The sequence below is a fragment of the Enoplosus armatus genome, chromosome 2 (assembly GCF_043641665.1).
Source record: "Enoplosus armatus isolate fEnoArm2 chromosome 2, fEnoArm2.hap1, whole genome shotgun sequence".
Lineage (NCBI taxonomy): Eukaryota > Metazoa > Chordata > Actinopteri > Centrarchiformes > Enoplosidae > Enoplosus > Enoplosus armatus.
This window is the reverse complement of record NC_092181.1, coordinates 20,709,798-20,730,335: the sequence shown is the minus strand read 5'-3', so window position 1 is coordinate 20,730,335 and position 20,538 is coordinate 20,709,798. Positions and strand designations below refer to the sequence as shown.

Here is a 20,538-nt window from a genome sequence, read left to right as displayed (position 1 = left end):
TTCCTCTAGTGCCACCTTCTCTGTGAAATATAATATAAGTATTGGATGGGCTGCCATGAAAATTGGTACAATTGGATCCCCACAGGATGACTTGCAATAACGCAATCCCCTGGCTTTTCTTTTAGCATCGTAATCATCAAGTCAAAATGCCTACTTTGGTTTATGACTAAATACCTGCAAAACTCATGACATTCCCATCAGCCTCAGCTGTACTTTGTTTTGTGCTAATTAGCTCTTTTTTTGCATGCAAACACGCTAAACTAAGATGGTGAACGAGGCAAACATTATACCTGCTGAACGCCAGCATGTTAGCATTGTCATTGTGAGCATGTTAGCATGGTGACATTAGCATTTAGCTCAAAGCAGTGCTGTGCCTAAGTACAGCTGCTAACATGGCTGTAGACTCTTTTTTTGTTATAAGAGATTCTGTCTATTCAGGCAGATGGATGTTACAGTTTGTCAAAGAGTGGAAAAATGCATCATCTAGTTTTAGAGCGCGTAAGAAAATGTTTTTGATGCTTAACTATAATAACATTTTTCTCTATAACGTTATTCAGCTGCTAGCCTCCACAGCAAAACTAAACTGTAAAAAAAGATTGGGCCTGTGAAGTGTTTCACCTGTACTGTAGATACACCTAGTATCATGTGATATATACAGTCTAATGAAATATAATCTGACATAAATTAATTGCAGACAGAATATCATGGGCTTCTCTGCGGTCAGTTAGATTTATAACAGAGTTTTCTGCTCACGACAAAATGCTTTTGTAAATCATTCCTTCTTTTCCACTTTTTAATAATGTAATGCAGATGTAAGCAGAGCACTGCAGCAGCCTACATATCAGCCAACCTGTTCCTCCTCGCACAGTAAGACATACACATACATATGGATTTATAGCTCCTACAGGTCAGCTCTATAAATAATTGTGCAGCAAAGAGTTTTACTGCCTATAGCCTTCCTGTCATAATCAGCATGATGTGGTAATTAGGTCACTAATTAATGCATTAATCATGTCAACAGACTTTCCACATAACAAAGTGTTAGTCTTAATATGATTTAAGTACTTACAGGGTAGGATTTCAAACAACAGAGTCTATAGCACCAAGTGCATCATTAGTGTTGCACTGATACATCTTCTATAGGATTATCCTTGTAGCCTGCCAGTGGAACCAATTCAATTCAGATTCAAGTTGTTAAACTGGCATCACATCAAAAGCTATTTTTCATTGCGATGTGTTCAGCTGTGGGTAAATGGCATTATTTACATGGGATTAGCTTACAACCGTGCCATAATCTTATGAATGCCAGACATTTGTAACATTCAGTGCCAGAGATGTTTTAACCTTGCTTCAAGTGGCGTCAAGAATTCATCTGCATATTCTGGCCCGATTATAACGCCCAGGGTGACAGAAAAGTCAGGGATTTTAGAGTAAGACGGTACGAATGCACAAAAAGGTTGAGTTAGTTAGAAAAATGTAAACGAGAGTCTGGGGAGATTCACAGATACTAAAAACCACTAAATGAATGAGAGCAAGAGGAAGAGAGATGGAAAGGTAATTCATCATTTGGGACTGACCGGACAGAAGTAGGTATTCTCTGCAACGTGTTTGGCCACTCGCTCATTCTCAGCAGACAACGACATGATGAGCAGTAGCGCATCTCTGGCTTGCTGGCCCACGGTGCCCTCTCTGTGGATGAACGGGATGAGCAGGGAGAAGATGAGGAAGTTGGTGGCTCCCTGATCCTCGCTGGTGTGGAAAAACAGCTCCAGAATCGAAGGGTCCTTTGCCAGAACGCAGCACAGCTGGTTGAGCAGCAGCACCAGCTCGGCTTCCACCTGTGGCGCTGCGGTGCCCGAGCAGGACGACAGCAGCATCATGAGCGGCCGCAGGATGGGCTTGTGATGCAGCAGAGGCTGGTGCGCCTGGACCACCAGCATCTCGTACATCTTCAGCTGCTCCAGCTTCATGTCGTCTGTGAACTCCCTGCGGAGGCTCCACACGAAGAGACGCTCCATCACGTTCTCCATCACCACAAACTCCAGGATGGGGCCCATGGCTCCGGCCTGGCCGCTCTCCTCCTCCATCAGCAGGAACAGCATGTGCTCCACATAGTTCTGCACCGCGCTGGCCTCGTCTCCGGGGATGGGGCCGAAACGAGGGCCGCCGCCAGAGCTGAGGCTGATGACACTCAGGGAGGCCAGGGTGGAGCTGCTGCGTAGGGGATCATGCTTTTCTAAGATCTTCACCACCTACAGCAAGACAAGAGGAATATTACTTAAACTGAACACATTATAACCCTATATTATTTAATTTTCATGAAAGAAGTAAAAAGTTATGCAGTGGCTATCATAACTCATTAGAACTACACCTAAAGAGAAAGAGACAAAGCCATAGGTCGTAGGATTCAAAACTGATTTTGGTGGAAGGTTTTAAGTAAAGGACACAATACATGTATACATTTGTCAGTTATGTACAAAGGCTTTTCATTCTAATGAAACACAAATTTGTCATATCTCTTTGTGACAATGTACGAATCAATAAATGCACTCGATGATGTGGCTGATGGGAATGACAAACATTTACTGGGTTCACACAGATTTATATATTTTCTCTAGTCTACATGACAGCATGTGAATGCAGCATCTGATCTGACCTTTTCGATCAGCCTGCACTTTGAACTCTATTTCCTTTTGAAAAGAAGAAACACAAAATGTATGTCACAAAAATCTGTTTGGGAGGGGACAAATCTCTATTGGCCGGCCACCCAAATTATGTCTGTACATGAGAACCACTGTGACACAGTGATGACTGCTCCTTACAGTTAACATGACCAGCGATCGCCACCATTCTGGAGATCACAAAGTGAAGACAAGGACTGACAGAAACTCAATCAACGAAATCCAAGGAAGAAGCTAATTGATTGCTGGGATGTAAAAAAAAAGTGCAAACAACACTGAATCGTTTTCCATTTATGTTGACAAGAGGATCTTAAGCATTTACACTCACATAACGTACAGCTACACTATGGATGCTTAACTTATGGTAACAATCAGTATTGTATACGTTTTAATCTTATTTATAAAGACAGTGTTTATATACTATGTTAAATTAAAACTGATACGTTGCAGGTGAAATCATTCCCTTCCTCCTGTCAGGTTAATTATCAACAATAATGGGGTGTAAACAGACCAGCAGCACAGTACAGATAAACTCAGTTTGGTAGCACAGAGAGAAACAGTCCTTTGTGTATCCAGCCCCTCCCTTGTGTGTCCGCTGCGTAGAAACCAGAGTCACAATAATGGAGCCAGTGTCCCCGGCCTGCCACTGCTGCCATGACAATAACTGGCTGTGCACAAGAGAACTGGGCATGGCTGATGGAAACAAGAGAACAGAGTTTGTAATCCTTGCCCAGTGGCCCCAAGGCTCAGGGATCAGTCCAGTTCAGGCTCCCCGGCCATTACTGTAGCGACGGGAAGAGGCCGGGTTTGACAATCACTTGAAGATTTTAATTTCTGGACACACGGAGGACACTATCAAGATCAGCTGCAGACAAGGTTACGGTTTGATGCCTACTTGCAAAGCGGCCGCTAGTAAGCAAGACTTTTTATTGTAGTTCATAACAGGTCTGACAGTGCAGACAGGTCAGTATCTGCATCTGTGTCACTCGTCAGAACATGGGTCACACAGAGAAAGTCAGAGGGAGCTTACATTTTTAGTCCAAGGACCAGCTTCACAAAATGAATGTGAATGATGGGTGTTCTCCTTCAAGTGAAGTTGCGTTTCAGGGACCTGACCTTCAAAATAAAATACAAAATCTGAGTGGGGAAAGTGAAAGCGCAGCATTTGCCCCCTCCTCATTAACACCAGCGTGGTGCCCCTGAGCAAGGCCCTTAACCCCAAACAGCTCCAGTGGAGCTGCTCAGACTGTGGTTGTACTGGGCAGTTTCCAGGAGTGTAAGGTGAAGGTTCAGATTAATTCTGTCAGAAAAAAATATGAAAACACCATAATATGTGTCATGTTTTCAACACAAGCTGACTTTGCATCTTTAAAGAAAAACACAAGAGGGCCATAATGTCAAAACAATTAATTAAAAGCTTAAATAATTAGGGAGAAATAACGGTGCTGAAATCTAAAAAGTTGTAACAACACATAAGCGCCAACTTTGCTGATGCTGGTGTCTTTTCTTAAAGGCAGTTTTATGATTAGTCAGCTTGTTAAGCACAGGCCTGGATGAGTGTTTTGATGCATTTCTTATGCATTATTAATACAAGGCGACATATGCTGTGTCAGATTCAGGCAGTGCTCTGAATTGCCAGTTTAAAAAAAGGTGTTAACATAGCAAAAGGAATCTCAGATATTAGTTCATAATTGGGATGAAACGATTAAACACAAACAGGAAATGTTATTGTAACCAGCAGAATGCAACTTCACCTGAGGGATGGGAGCAGGGACCTAATTTAACTGAAACACCTGATTACTATTTTGTATGACTTCATCCACTGGTTTGGTTTGACACCAGAGAGATGAAGCAGAGTCTGAAGATGTTATTAAATGTACACTGGATGGGAGTGTTTCCACATAAACTGCACTTCACTAAACAGAAACACATTCATAAAACTTTGGCATTGGCCATGAATGGAATGAGTCAGTAACTCTGAAGAGCCATAGTTATAAAAGGAACAAACTGCTGCTCATACTACACTGTCTGTAGTTAAAGATTGTTGGCAGCCGCAGCAACTGACTGATCACTTTGCGTGTCACAACAAACACAATGAGCTCTCTGAGGCCTGGAGAGCCTCAGATAAGACACAGCAAATTAACATAAACCTAATCTGCCAATGCAACAGGCAGAGCTTCTTACAGAGGGACAGGGCCAATATTACTTACAACATGTTACTCGGATTTCAAGGTTTTCCAAACTGAAACCAAAGTCAAGAGCACTCTTATCGGGCCACAGATTAACTGAGCATGGAAATACGACTCTGCAGGAGCGAAATCGTGCTGCCAGTTTGCCTAAAGCAAAACAAGCTTTAATCTGGAACAGGGAGTTCTCATTTCGTCTGTTCGCAGTCAGTCGCTGGAACGAGTCAGTCCCCTGTATTTTTGTTTACAATAAGTTCTTAAAAAGAAAAAAAGTTAAATCAAGCAGACAGCTAGTGACAGTGATGTGAAGGGTGAGTTATTGTTAAAAGTTATTGTTATAAATCCCTTAACAGAAGCCTGAAAAACCAAAATAACAATTGTTATTAGTAAAGTTTAAAAAGTGAAGGAAAATGCAAATCTGTGAAAATGAATAGATTCCTGATAGAGTCCTTTATAATTTCCCCCCCGGGGATCACTAAAGTATTTCTGATTCTGATTTACCAGACAGGACTTTATGCAACAAACTACAAACTGTAAAACAAAACAAAGGTTAGCCTTCCACCATGTTCAGTGCCAAGTCTGTCACTGGTCTGGACTGTACTGTCAAGTCTGCTAAACTGGGCAACAGGTCAGTTTGTATTCAAAACAATAAGCACACCTACTACACAGCATTTCCACATGAGTCTGAATTCACCTATCACATTAACAGATACACCCAACATAATGCCACTGTGACACTAGAATAATTCACCTTGTTCAAGCACAACTTCCATTTAATGAAACTTACTTTTCCAGTAGGTAGGATTTTTTGGTCAAACTACTATTTCCAAGGTCAATAACTTCAAGCTCAATTTATCAAACTGATGTAACAAAATAAATTCACATAAATATTCAATAAACAAAGGAAAGTAATAGACATCAGAAAACAACAAACATTGTAATGACAACTCACAAAAGAAACTGTTAAAGTTCCCCTCCAGACAAGCATAATAAATTGTGTCTGATACAGTATGTTTTTTCACTAAAATGTTCAATTAAAAATCTTAGTCACATCCTCTCCTTCTCCCTCAGTGAAAAATCCATAATCTATGAATATGCAAAATGCTGAAAAGTTCACTCTCAGTGTTTGTGCACTGGAGGTTTCAAGTTTCCACATCTCACTTTTTAACCATGAGTAATCCAATACTCATGTTGTGATGTCACAACATAATGCTTGTATGTGCACGTGTTAAATGAATGTGAATGTGAAAATACCTTTCTAGTGTCAAACTCTGCACAAACATCTAAAATGAAGTAACAATAAGCAAAATACATTTTTGAGTGGAGGGGGACTTTAACTATAGTTCAACAAGGGCTTCAACGTCTGCATTAAACCACACAGCTTCTGACCAAACAACACAACTAATCCCTACAAGCTTATCTGGTGACAAACTTAATAAAAACAGAGGAATTCAGCTTAATTTAGCTGTGAGCACCACAGAGCATCCTCCCTGACAAAGGGTCAGACCCCACACTAATTTAGACATAAAAGCAGCTGACACTTAATTGCCAACTCACATTAATATCCCCTCAGTGTCTGGCCAGTGTCATACTTATGTCAGTGTGTATAACGTTTGTTCAGCTCAGTGTGGGAGGAGCAGGTCTCGCAGGCTGCCAGGACCCACAGGGGTGAACAGGGACACATGCTGCTCCAAAGAGCCAAGAGTCTGAGACAGTCGGCTTCACACTGCCAAGATTCCACCGACCACAACTGCTGTTTGCCAGGCAGTTTCTACTGTTTCTACCACAGTTTCTCACTGTTACTGATGCAGAAGTAGAGTAGGATTTTTGTCTACATAAGAATAACTTTGGCCACAAATGCTGGTTCCCAACCTGGGGTCAGGATCCAAGATAAATCTGAGGAGTAACAAGATGATTAATTGGAGGATAAAGCAGAAATTGGACACAGATACTCGACAGTCCTACCTCTTCAGGCCTCTAAGAAGAATCCTCTGAGCAGCTATCCGACTGCTCAGAGATCAGATATACGCAATCTGGGACGAGGGGTCGCAAGTCATTGCAACTATTAACAACTATTATATAGATGAAGTAAGAAGTTTGGCTGAGGCTTGGATACAGCATATTTGGAAACATTTTCAAAAGGAATAATTCAACATAGTTCTTTGGGAAATACACTTGTTCACTTTCTTGCTGCGAGCTAGAAGAGAAGAATTAACGCTACTCTGGTGTCTGTGCGTTAAGTATGAGGCTAGAGCAAGGAGGTGATAAGCTTAGCTTAGCATAAAGACTGGAAGCAGCCAGCCTTGCTATGTCCAAAGTTAAAAAATACACCTACAAACACCTCTAAAATCACTAATTAATAATAATCTTGTTAGTGTAATCCAAACACTGTTTTACGTGGAGTTACATGCTACAACTCCTCCCAAAGTTGTAATTGAAAAGCTGTCCGGTGACCAGCGAAGATATACATTATATAAATTGTTGTTAATTAAGAAAAAGTTACAGTAACTCCCTCTACAACCACAAATAGTCATATTTACATTTCTGTTTGTGGAAAGATGAAACAAACAAACTATAATGTGTTAGTGAGTTTTAGAGGCGTCGATTGACATATTTTAGAATTGGAGAGAACCAGGCTAGCTGTTTCCCCTTGCTACCAGTCTTCATGCTAAGCTAAGCTACTTGCCTCCCGGCTATAGCTCTATACTTAACCATTCGACTACCTGAGCACTCCATGAAAGCTGTACTGACCTTGTCATCTAAATCTCGGCAATAAAGTAAATAAGTGTATTTCCGGGCAAACTATTTCTTTAAGCTGCGGGACTCTTGCTTTAGTGCTGGCGTTTACCTGAGCCCAGTGGTTCTTGAACACAATCATGCAGGTCTCTGGATCCACCCCTTTCAAGACCAGAGACTGCCCATCTCGGTTTCCATTGGCAACCATGGAGGCCATCATGGTGACCGGATCATACGCGGGTTAAACCATGTCATAGGCAGGAGAAGGAGGACATTCCTGACTGCTTACTGGGTGCAACCATAACCACAGGAGGAAGCATAATCACAGAGGACCTGAGGATGCAGAAAAAAAAAACACACATCATCATACACAGAGAAAAAAAAATGAATGCTTCATAAAATAGCAGCACAGATATGACGAATGAGTGCAGTGCATTTGTCTCTCTCCCTCTGCATGGCTAGACAGCAGCTATGACAGGCATGCAGGAAAGAGAACAATAACAGGCAAAGTCAGATGACTCAGTAGAGGAGAGAAAGAGACACATCTTTCTCGACTTTGGCTCAGAGAGTTGCCTGCCGCAACACTGGACTTCGGACTGAGCTGTCAAATTGCTTTTGGAATACCTCAGACGCCCAAAGTGGATTCCTGCAGGCCCCTCTGACATCACTGTCATTACAGAAACATTTTTTGACATGAGAAGGCGAACGGCAACTGGGTGTGAACAACTCTGGCTGAATGAAAAGTTGGGGGGGGGGGGGGCAAGTTTTGTAGATCAGACATGACGTTTGGTACGTGCGTGTTTTCATTTCTGGATGACATATTTTACAACATATTTAGGCAAGTGAGGTCTTCATTGCTGGACGCTGCTTGTTTGTATGAAAAAATATATATATTATTTTTAGTTGAAAATAGCCTGAAGGCAGCTCTGCAGATCAGTTCCAACACTCACATTGGCTCTGTGGAAATTTGGAAGATGCCCACTTTTTCCCCCGAAAAGGAACTCATTTGTTGTTTTCCTTGGACGGGACATTACTGGAAAGACTGATGCTACTAAACAAGACAGAAGTTGTCTTTGAAAACACTGGGAACAGAGACAGTCTAGTGTTTTCTTCAATCAGGGTAATGTGAGAAAAAACACACCAAGGATAAATCCAGTTCTCTGCTACACTGTACTGTACTAGGAACACTGTTCTGTTTCCAGGTTCACGCCTGCACTTCAAGAGGAAGGATGTTAGGATGTGCCTTATCTCCCCATGTTTCCTCGCAGACAGTGAATGTTTGTGACGACTATCATTAGAATTTGAAATGATGCCACATGTAGATGGAAATCACAGTCATGCTTAAGGGATCTTGGACATAATCTCTCCAAGAGCATTTAATAAGACTAAGAGTCTACAGTTACACTAGCAGCTCAGCTAAACTAGACTTAGGCACAGCAGTGCTTTGTGCTAAATGCTAATGTCAGGATGCTAACATGCTCACAAAGACAGTGTTAACATCCTGATGTTTAGCAGGTAATGTTTACCATGTTCACCATCTTAAATTAGCATGTTAGTATTGTTAGCATGCTAACAGTTTCTAATTAGCGTTCAACACAAAGTGCAGCTGAGGCTGATGGGAATGTTATTAGTTTTGCAGATATTAGATGAATATTAGGATAAATTTGTCCAATACCTAGTGATCCCCTGACTAGGCCATCATCAAAGTTATTCTCAGTGATCCCGTGGGGAACATGAATGCCTGCAACAAATTTGAAGACATTTCAGTCAAAACCATAAATATCAATCTCATGGTGGCGCTAGAGGGACGGTCAGGGGATCACCAAAGTCAGTAGGCTTCATCCTCAGAGGAAATTTTCATCTAAATACATCCAATAGATATTTAATCCTGGAACAACTGATCGACCAACATGCTTTAAGCCATGCCGCTAGCATGGCTAAAAAGGACATGACATGATTAAAGTCTGTCTCGGAGCACTAACACAACATCAGGACGAAGTTAAAACACTCTCACTACACAACACAGCATCATATGGACTCTGTCACCACAGGGGATCAACTGTAAAACACGCAGCAGCTGCATGCCACAATACCAAAGATACAGCCTCTAGCTCCTGCCCCTATAAGTGCCTCTCAACCAATCACAGCTCACCCCCTTCTTTTGAATGCACCACAGAAACAGATTTTAGGCATAACAAGGCACACAGTCAAACTTTCACCATCTGCTTTCAGTTAGAGGAGAGTGCCGGCTGGTTGGATTCTTGAGAAGGAATTTAAAAGCAGCGTGGAGAGTGTGTGTCAGATTGTGTGTGTGTCTTTTGGGTTTCTTACCTTCCCTGAACCATCTTCAACAGTGACGGGTCGCTAAGCAGACAAGGACCTCATTCTTGTCCTGTTGTCACAAATCAAAAAAAAAACAAGGATATGTCAAGAGAGGAGCAGGAAGTGAGTGTCCGTGCGAGAGGCCAGGCGTGGTGGGAAGTGACTGGACATGAGTAAGCTGCTCCGAACGCCACATGGATGGAGATGGTGAGGAGGAGGTTACAGGGAGGGAGGGATTGGAGAGCAGGAGGGGGAGGGAGTAGAAAGGAAAAACAGGGTGAGAGAAAGTCTACAGAAAAGGAGGAGGTACAAGAAAAATGACAGCAGCAGTGTTCACATGCACAACAAGTACAGAATAAACACATCTTTCTGTAGGAATTCAACATGAATATCACTATTGTGCCTTTCAATTAATGCTGTGATGTAATTGGCATCCGAGAGGCCCATTCCTCAACGACATCACAGCTCCGGCATTTACACCGAGCCATTGTGGGAATCGTGTCATGTGATGCAGCAGTCTCAAAACTTTTTTTTTTTTTAAATCGCATATAAACACGCCGACCACACGAACTCTTCTACTTCTGCTGCTGATGCTTTGAAAATAATTTCAAAATGTGGGTTTCCTGGAAAACATGCAATCTTTCATGAAAGCGTGATGTCGTGTAAACAGAGAGAGTGAGCACGAGACAGATGGAGAGAGATGTGTGTGTGTGTGTGTGTGTGTGTGTGTGTGTGTGTGTGGGTGTGGGTGAATGTGCTAAAGATGAGTCATCAAACACTCATTTTGTTTTCTGCCTCACTATGGACTAGAAGCCACCCATGGAGTTGTACATTACATTCATTTGTAAACTATATTTGATGACTCACATTTTATCATTTGCAATTTTAAGTTCAGTGCCTCGTTCAAGACACTTAGACATGTGAACAGGAGGAGCTCAGAAATGTAACCATGAGATACGGCAGCCCGAAACGTAACTTAATTTTCCTATTTAAAAGCCTGACAGCAGGCTTTAAAAATGGTTGCAACCAGCCACGTGTGATAATGGTCCTGTGTAGTCATGCCTCCTGTGTCAGCAGTGAGAAACTGATATCAAGAATAGTTAAACATTTAACATTACACAAGTCTTATTAGCGGTTCTGTTTCCCCTGTCACATAAACGGATTTAACCAAAAACAAGTGGCTGAGCTTCACGAGCAGAACTGTATGAGTATTATAACAATATACCAGATTTTTTTAAAACTCCAGACTATCAAAATACTTGCCTCAAAAATCCACCACTGGTTCGGCAAACAGTGATAGACAAACATTATCATAATGAATTCACATAAGTCATAACTTGCTAACATATTAGCAGGTAATCTCCACCCTTTTCTGCCCCCCTGACCTGGAGATGCAGAAAACCAGAATAGGGATCTTTATTTCAGAGAACGAAACATTTTTCCAGGATAGCCTGATTTGCTGCGGTCATAATTCAAATCGCCCTGTCCATCAGCAATAAGCTTTTTATGCCGCTTTCACCTGTTTATCAGCCTTAACTTCTGCTGTCTGGCTAAGTTCTGCTGTCTCAGTGTTGGGACAGCCGTCTGGTGGGTTGTTGATGCTGACAGGTTATTGTCGAAAAAAGGTTTATTTTGTTGTTTTTTCAGTGGTGCAAGATTAGCCTGATGTAAGCGGTGATGAGCTCCTTTCAGACAACAATACACAGGCAACAACTACATTTGTGTTTGAACTATGAGCCGAATGGGTCAATACTTGGATTTACCAACTCAATACACCACAACTGAGACTGAGCACCAGCACTGTATAATACTCCAAACAATAAAAAAAAACTTTGCAGCACAACAAAGAACGCCACTTATCTTTGAAGAATAAAATGTGTTGGGGTTTTTTTTTCAACTTATCTAATAAATAAGGCCCATTAATGAAAGTCACAACCTACATCGTGCACTCATTTACAGTACCTGCTGTCATGGTGTCACACAGTTACCCAGAAGACACTGCTCTACTTACCCAAAATAACCTGAAATACAGTAGAGCCAGAAATGGGACAAGCAGAGCACATGTCAAAATATAGGTTGTTAGAAATACATCTGTGTGTGTGCATGTGCGTGTGTGTGTGTGTGTGTGTGTTATTCTGAGACTTGGTTCTGAAACAGTTTCTTGTGATTTGAGTGTTTATATTTACAGTCTCAGGCTGCAAGAGCAGCTTCGCGAGCCTCGCTGGATTCTCCTGATTTGGTCATTTCCAATTATCCAATTATGCCAATTTGATAATTACACATATTTGTAGCTTCCACTTCTCCACAGTCAGAGACACGATGGACAGAGCAGACAAATTCAGCCTGGGGTTTCCCTCAGTGCAGATGCAGTTAGCGACATCCGTAGACACTGTATATTCTGTTTCTTTCCTATGTGAGAGGACAAAGCTTTGCCTGGTTTCTTTACACTTGTTTTGTGTTGTCGCTAGAAACGGCTCTGGCAGCGTTTAAGGGCAGCCGCAGCTAAAATCATCTCTTCCAGATTACCACAAAATAAGTGTTTGGCTCATTCTTGTGAACAAGGAATTAGATGATAGCCAGGAGTCGTTACAAACAACCCCTTTTTGCTGAAACATGCCACTCCTTTCCCGCATTGCCAACTGCATCGGTTTAAGGAATTATTTAGTATCTCTACACAGATACAGGTGGAAACCAGGAATTGTCCCACTCTATTCAGTAGGAATGGTGTTACATAAAGAGCAACAGGCTCTTCGTCTCCTCACTCCCAAAGTAAACATGATGACAAAGTGAGAACATGAGCCTGGCTATTGTGTTGCACTTGTGGGTTCGGAGGAATAAATAGAAAAGAGTGAGATAAAGCCCCGGGCTGAAAAGAGCAAACACAGTGTAAACATGAAAGAAAAAAGCTTGCCTCTGGGGGGGTTTGTCATTTTCTTTTTTAATCTGGTTTCTGGCATTGTCAGCTTTCTGCCATCCCAGAGGTTTTCATACATACAGGCGCGGTCTAGTCAAATAGCTCAGAGGCAAGACACACCCTTTACTCAGAATAAAGATCATCTTTCTTGCTAAACGGGAGTTTTAAAGCTCAATCCAAGTCAGAGCAGACATGATCCACATTAAACTTTGCAAAAACACATTTCATTTCAACTTGACTTTTGTCTAAAAGGTGAAGCATTTTGGGTGCTAGATACTAGACTGTAACCTCCAGCAGACAGAAGAAAAGTCAGCCTGAAGGTGGCGCTCACAGAGGAGAAATGTACAAGCAGCCATGGCAACCCAGTGACAGACAGGCCCATTAAAGTGATAGCAGCCGTTGAAATATTTAGGGCTACAGGTGAGGCCATTGAAGGGCCCGCTAGTGTCTGGTCTGACAATTTATAGTCTTCACCATCCTCATCCAATCAACAACACGGCAGGAAGGAAAAAGCCATTAAGTTTCTTATCCATGTCCTCATTATTCCCTTCAGCCAGTGACCACTGAGTTGGACCATTTATCTTCAGGAGAGACAGACTTAGATTGAACTCATGTTAAGAGCAAATTCATGATTTAAAATAGACACAAAGAGGATCTTAAATGACCTAACTATTGTCATTTTCACTGTTAAATAAACAGAAAAATTAATACCGTAAGAACAATAATTAAAAAGTAATAATTCACCCTCAATTACACATTTTTATTGAATAACTCACCAATCTCATTTTGACAACAGCAAATAAATGTGAAAATGGCTGTAAAAATGTTGATATAACTGACATAAATTATAATTTTCCACATCAAGCGTCCCTACAAAGCCTGTCATAGGCTGTTTCTAAACAACAGGTGCTGAATAATGACTGTGACCAGCTTATGAGATAAGAATGTGATTATGTAAGCAGATCCAGGCTGCATGTCTGTGGATTCTCACATGCATGTGAAGGCTAACAGGGTGTTGGCTGTTGTATTCAACTCAAAACTGGTTTCAGAAACAGGCTGTTCTTACCATATTGCTCAGTGATCACGAGAAGAGATTCATTAACATGTTCACACACACACACACACGTGCTTAGTTTAGCTGGGAGGGGAGAAGATATAAGCACAGCAGTAGAAAACACCTGTTTGGGAGAAGTACACCATTCCAAAAACTGAGCTCTACAAATGAAGCAGATAAAGAGGCCAACAAGAGGATCCAACAGCCCTTATGCCCCATTGTTAAGATCAGAGACATGTGGCCAACTTCACATGCTGCAACTCTCTTGAAAGAGAGTTCAGCCCATGGTGGAGAGATAAGACTTAGAAAGGCTTTTTACTCACGACAGGGACAGAGGAGACACTATCCTGCTTCCTGCCACTGATACTGGCAAAGTGTGATGTCATCCTTCACCTGTGTCTGCACAAGTCCAAGCATGAACATTATGGGTGTATACAGTGTGTGTGTGTGTGTGTGTGTGTGTGTGTGTGTGTGTGTGTGTGTGTGTGTATTGATTTATCTTCACCCCTCAATGAGTAAAATGTAATCTGGGATAACACTGTGAAGGGCCGCAGAGGATAACTCATAGTTTACATGTTTTTCAGACTTTCTGACAACAAAAAAAATCCCAACATTTCACATTTTATTTACTTATTGAACAGTGCAACAATCATATTTTCTGTAAACTTTAACTCCCTACATCACGGTCTGGTGCCAGGTATCTAACAAGACAAAGCTTGGCAACATGCTCACAAATTCAGTGCTAACATACTGATGTTTAGGAGGCATGACGTTGTTGTTGTTGTTCACCATCTTAGTTTAGCGTGTCAGCATGCTCACGCTTGCTAATTGGCACTGGCATTGGCCTCCTTTCTGGGACTGCCTGGACCTGCTGAAAGCAGACGCCCTTCACCCGACTGGAATGAGCGCCGCCATTTTATCTTGGAATATAGACATGTGTTTACATCAAGTTTTACATTTGGGACTTAACACTCAGCAGGTCGCTGGTGATTAGAGAGCCTGCTAGGTTTCTAGTTAGTGCGGATTTTGAGTTCACTACCTTAGTTAATATGTGTGCAGTCTATAGGACTGATAGCCTGGTTTACAACATTTAGATTGTCTCCCTCCTCCGCCATATTACTCATTCTTTTTAATACGTCATCTATTGCTAATATCAGATCTACCAAAGTCGTACTGATAAATGATTTGATTCGTCAGCATGGCCTGGATATGATTGGTTTATGTCAAAGATGGCTGAAACCAAATGTTTTCTTACCAATAAATGAAGCTAAAAACATTAGAATCTGCCATAAAAAAAACGTGTAATATGTGGGTCACCGCAGAATGTAAACTTCTCTTCGCATCATTATAACCCTCCCTAGTTATTACAACCTAAATGTTACTGAGGACGTGACTTCAGTCACCTCAGTAGCTTCAGTCTTGCTTTCTGATACTTTACACCACACGTCACAACAAAGTTTTGTTTTTTTCAGGCTAAATTACCCCATTGTATGTACACAATGTGGGCTGGTGACATCATTCCTTCTTTCATGTTGGTATGGGGCTTCAGACGATCCCCACACCACAATAGACTTCTGTCGGTGATAAGAGGGTTATTTTTTAGCGCGGGTATATCCTATCTCTGCTCTTGCTACTTCCTCTTTTAGCCAGTTTGCATCACGTCTCACTTGCTGATAATAATTTAAAAAAAGCCACGTTTGCATGTGGAATGGAGGGAAGAGGACAGAAGACACAGCATGTCTGTGAAGTTCAGAGATATTTATCAGAGAGATCAGAGCAAGCTGCAGCACTGCACTCGTGTAATTAGCTTTTTTTGATACGAAATGGAGTCCTTTCAAAAAGATATTACACACAGATAAGAGTTTGTTTTTAAAAGGGAACACAGTGCATACCAAAATGCCTGTCGGGCTCATCTGTGTCTAATATTTGCTGCTGTGGATAACTGTCAACCTGTTTTTTTCTCTGTTCTGTTTTCATCATTTTAACTTTTCTTTGCCTTTAAAAGAAGTTCAGTTTACTTTAGCCTTCAAGTGGCTGCACACATCTCCTATATAATGACCTTTTTTCCTCATAAACTATCTAGGCAAATGAGATGCAAACTAATGTATACACTGTTGGCTCTTTGTAAAAGTGGCCTCGTACCAGCTGTGCACAATAATGTATTATTTTATGTCCGTGACTTGACGTTCCTATGACACATGACAACCTGCAGGCTCCATAAACATAACTTGGACCTTCATTCCAGTTCATTCTTGGACAAAAGAAGTGGTTCAACCTGATCCAGTTACAATCTCTATTCATTTCACAATACTCAAAAGAGAAGCTTTTTACAAAGACACTGCAGAGAGTTTGGGGGGGGAAGAGGGTCATTCTTTGTAGTAAACTGGAGCACAGGCAAGCTAACAAATGGGCCAATATCACAATGATTCCCCAATCTGAATCTTACAATAAAATACAGATATTTATACTTGAAAATGTCATCAACAGAATAGACCACTCTGGTGTCTGTATGTTTTGTATGGAGCTACAGTCCGAACTAGGCTAAGAAGCATGAACAGCTAGCCTGACTCTCTTCATAGGGGTAAAAAAACTACTGCCTACCAACACTTCCAAAGCTTTCTCATTAACACATTTCTCATTTGTTTAATCTGTACACACACAGAAAGGTAAAAGGTAAAATGGCAACCACACTGATGAAGTCACTGCGCTTCGCTTTTGTTTGTTAAGAAAGTTATAGCACGTAATTCGCCCTAAAACCACAAATTGTCTTTTTTTGCATTTCTGTTTAGATTAAATAAATGAGATACAACGTGTTAATTAGTGAGCTTTGGAAGTGTTGGTAGGCAGTAGTTCTGAACCTTGAAGAGAGCCAAGCTAGCCGTTTCTCCATGCATCCAGCGTTTATGCTAAGCTAGGCTAGCCACATAGCTTTCATGTTGTCTGTTACTTCTCCGGGTCAGCGTGGGGACACGAGGTAACAGCTAATCCCAAACATGGGACAAAGCTGAGCTGGCTGTGTCAGTGGTGGGAAAGGGGAAACACACACACACACACACACACACCTGCTGGTATGTTAACTACAACACCTGCTCCACTTACATTACTCACAAGTTCTGCCAAACTAACACTGCATTTGACTGACTAACTTACAAAAGAAATAATAATTTTTTGTAATAAATACAATTAAACACAAGTCAACTTTCTGTAGCTTATGATTTTAAAATGGAAAAAAAACTTTGTGGTCAGTCCAGTCCAAGCAGCAACAGGCAAGGTGGAGCAAATCCGCTCCCAGCCACAAACTTGTGACCTGAACCTATACATCTAAATCACATTAGTATGACCATTATTCACAGTCTAGCATGCTGCAATGGAGACTCACAGAGATTCCTGTCTGTGAATATCTTGACTTCCAATTACATGAGATTTGAGCCCCCTCTGAGGATCACCAGTAATCATGCAGATGGCTGATTACCACACATTCCTCTGAAACTGGTCCAAAGCACTTGTATCATAAAGTTTAAACTTCACTTGCACTCTTGCGGCAGGTCAGTATTTATGTTCAACCTACTCATGTTTAGGACGCCGTTATGAAAAGGTGGAAAATGAATTAAGATTTACATTTTTGCTGTAGTCTCTGGAGTGGGACTGATTAGGAGGCAGAGACTCGCAGCATGCAACCAATTATGAACAACAGAGATCAGATTGAACAAATTTAGGCAGCATACAGAGATTTGTCTATGAAAGAGTCCTGAATAAATGTTAAAAAACAACAAAATCACACTAAACTGCTTCTCTACAATCATGAAAACCTCATAATTTCACCTCCTTTACACAGACAAATACCTTTTAAGTGGTCATTCTGCTGAGAAACCCTGATTATATTTACATCCGGTCCCCTGAGAAGCAGCCCAGCTCAGAGCCAGAGTGCAGGAAAGGGCCACTGGTAGTGTGCTAGTGGGGTTTTAAAGAGAAACCACATGAAGAGCACTTTTAAAAACAGCTCAGAGACCACAGCAGCCACATCTGATGACAACATACAGACGTTCGTGGAGGACAGTTGATCTCATAATAAAGAACAAACAGTTTGACGAAAAGAAGGACATGGAGATGATTCAGTTGTTATCACGTGACTGAAATTTCACACTTAAGGTCATGGCACATGGCTGTTTATTGGGGTGTGTGGGGGATGTCACAGTGGCCATGACCAAAACAGGTCACATGATGACAACTGAACAATCTCCATGACAACTCCTTTGCAAACTTTTACTGAAGAATCTTATGTCAAACTTCTGTTTCTAAGGTCAGAAACAACCTTCAAGCTCAAAAACCAGAGGGTTGGCTGGCTGACATAAAGAGAAGGCATTCATGCACAATGGTCTAGATTGACTCTTTAATAATAATAATAATAATATACTCCTTTATTAACCCCTCACAGGGAAGTTTGCAATAATTAATAACAGGCTGTGACAGGATACTTGTGCCAGTTTTGTTTCATTCAAGTGCGTTCACATGAGTTCAACAGTTCAAGAGAAATGCCTCATGTTGCTTTGTTAAAAACTCTCATCAACCAAATGTACTGGATTGAAACAATTAGTTCATGAATTGATTATTAGATTGTGATAAAATTAAACTGTTTTAATGATTGATTTTTCCAGGCAAAAAATCTCTGGTTCCAACTTCCCAAATGTGAGGATTATGTGCTTTTCTAAATCTCGTAGGCTAAAAGATCTTTGGGGTTTGTACTGTAACTTACAAACACACACACACACAAACTGGGTGCGAAAATAACCTCCCTGCAGCGGAGACATAAATCAGACAGAGGAGGAGGTAGCTCCTCTGACCATTTCGCAACATAGAGAGACCTGACCAACGTGACTCGTGACACCTTTTCTCCCCCAAAAAACTGGCCTCAGACGCTCAGTTTGCACCAGGTGGTTGTGAATGACATTGATTTAGCAGGTGGAAGAGGACACCTGTGAAGGAATGACACTCACACAAGATGGCCAGCCATGAAACATTAATGATGTTTGCTGGTAACTCAACACCACCTGCACTCTGTCTCCCTCACAATGGATATCTGAGTTCAAAGGTCATTAGGGGGGAGGGGGGACTGAAAGGTGAATCAGGACAGGTAGGCTGCACTCCACACTTCTCCTGTATGTGGCTGTAAAATAACTTTGCCAGGAGTTCACAGCAACAGCAGCAGCAGCACGTGGATTAAATATATATATTCAAGGAATGACGCTGCGGGTTACTGCAAAATTATGAAACCAGATACAGTTGAAAACATGTTATTTAGCAGTGGCTGGTTTATTGGCTCAGGTTGCAAAATTGTGAGCTATGATTATAGAGAGGGTGGGTCTACTTTGTCTCTATGGTGAGGACACAACAGTAAAGCATAATGAAAAAAAAACAGAAGAAAAGTAATTACGCAGTTTTTTTTGTTCACTTCTTTAACTTTACAAGAATGCAAAACTGGTTGTCATTTAACTGGGAATACCCCAGTAAACCCAGCAGAGTCCTCTGGTTTCCCCCTTGACGGCACTTAGGAGATACCCAACCCTTCCACCCACCCGCACATGTCAATCACAGACTCCGCAACTGTCACAGAAAGCAAAACACACGCACACACACATGGTCCAGCAACACCACAAATGTCACTGGCATGTTTTTTTTTTTTTACTAAATGACTAAGTTAAAACCACAACTGCGAACAAGTAAACAAGTGTTGTGTTTCGAGCTTTCTTTCCTTTTTCTTTCTTACCGTCGGACGGATCCTCCGGTTGGACGGGAAAGAGCGCACAGCAGTTTGAGCGGCGTCGATCAGCAGGTTTAATCACGAACACACACCCGGTGAGTCCTCTCAGGAATAAATCACCGAGTCGCTGTTGGTCACAGCTCCAAGATATCCCCCTTTCATAACAGTCCGCGGCGGTATTACATGTGTAACCAAGCTACTTAACCTGGTCCGCATTGCACACATAGGTGAAGCCGCACTAATCCTCATTTGAACGCTCCTCCCACTGAGCTCCACCAGGCCCACGTCCGCTGGTGGAGTGTTTTCATGTGTGTGTGACATTTTCTATGCCTTGTAGTTTCCCTCATGAGATATGAACCTGTGAGAAGTGATACGTGACGCAATGCTTGTTGAAAAGCAACATGAGGTCGTATAGGCTACTATAGTGATGTTTCATTGGTATTAATACAGACGCCATGTTTATACTTTGATCCACTAAAATGCGAACAGCCTGGTTTGTTTAGTCTCCAAAAGCACCACTCCTCTCTATGGAAACATTATTTTCCAGAATCCAGTTTCATTACAAAACCCTCATCTGGATGAGATGTTTCCCGATCTTATTTCTGCATTCCAAGATGAGCCTGACCCCTGCAGATATCGGGCAGTTAAAAGGTCATCAAATAGGCTACTTTCATCAAGACACGGTCGATAATAAGAGATAAGGTTGGATCACTCAGTATGTCGCCACCTGTTGGACAGAAGAGTGAGCTACAAGGAGAGGATGAATAAGAGCTACATGACAAACGTACTTTCTTTGTTACGAGCATGTTTTATTCCCAGTCCAGTTGATCCAGGAATTAAGACTTCCCTTTGAAGTTTATTTTGTCCACTTTGACATGAAATTCAGT

General features: G+C 41.6%; 1 protein-coding gene across 2 annotated transcripts in view; it reads right to left on the bottom strand.

Annotated features, from left to right (window-relative positions):
* Positions 1-19,930, bottom strand: part of fhip1aa (FHF complex subunit HOOK interacting protein 1Aa) — a 28,461-nt gene extending 8,531 nt beyond the window's left edge. The window contains exons 1-4 of one of the 2 annotated variants that reach the window (XM_070918015.1): positions 19,658-19,930; positions 9,935-9,995; positions 7,716-7,936; positions 1,578-2,252 (exon numbers count right to left, since the gene is read on the bottom strand). In XM_070918015.1, coding sequence (XP_070774116.1) covers positions 1,578-2,252; positions 7,716-7,823 — 783 coding nt within the window. In that variant the 5' untranslated portion in view covers positions 7,824-7,936; positions 9,935-9,995; positions 19,658-19,930. Of the gene's footprint in view, positions 1-1,577; positions 2,253-7,715; positions 7,937-9,934; positions 9,996-17,736; positions 17,810-19,657 lie in introns of those variants that run through there. The other variant, XM_070918023.1, reaches the window with a different exon arrangement.
* Between the last annotated feature and the right edge of the window lie 608 nt (positions 19,931-20,538).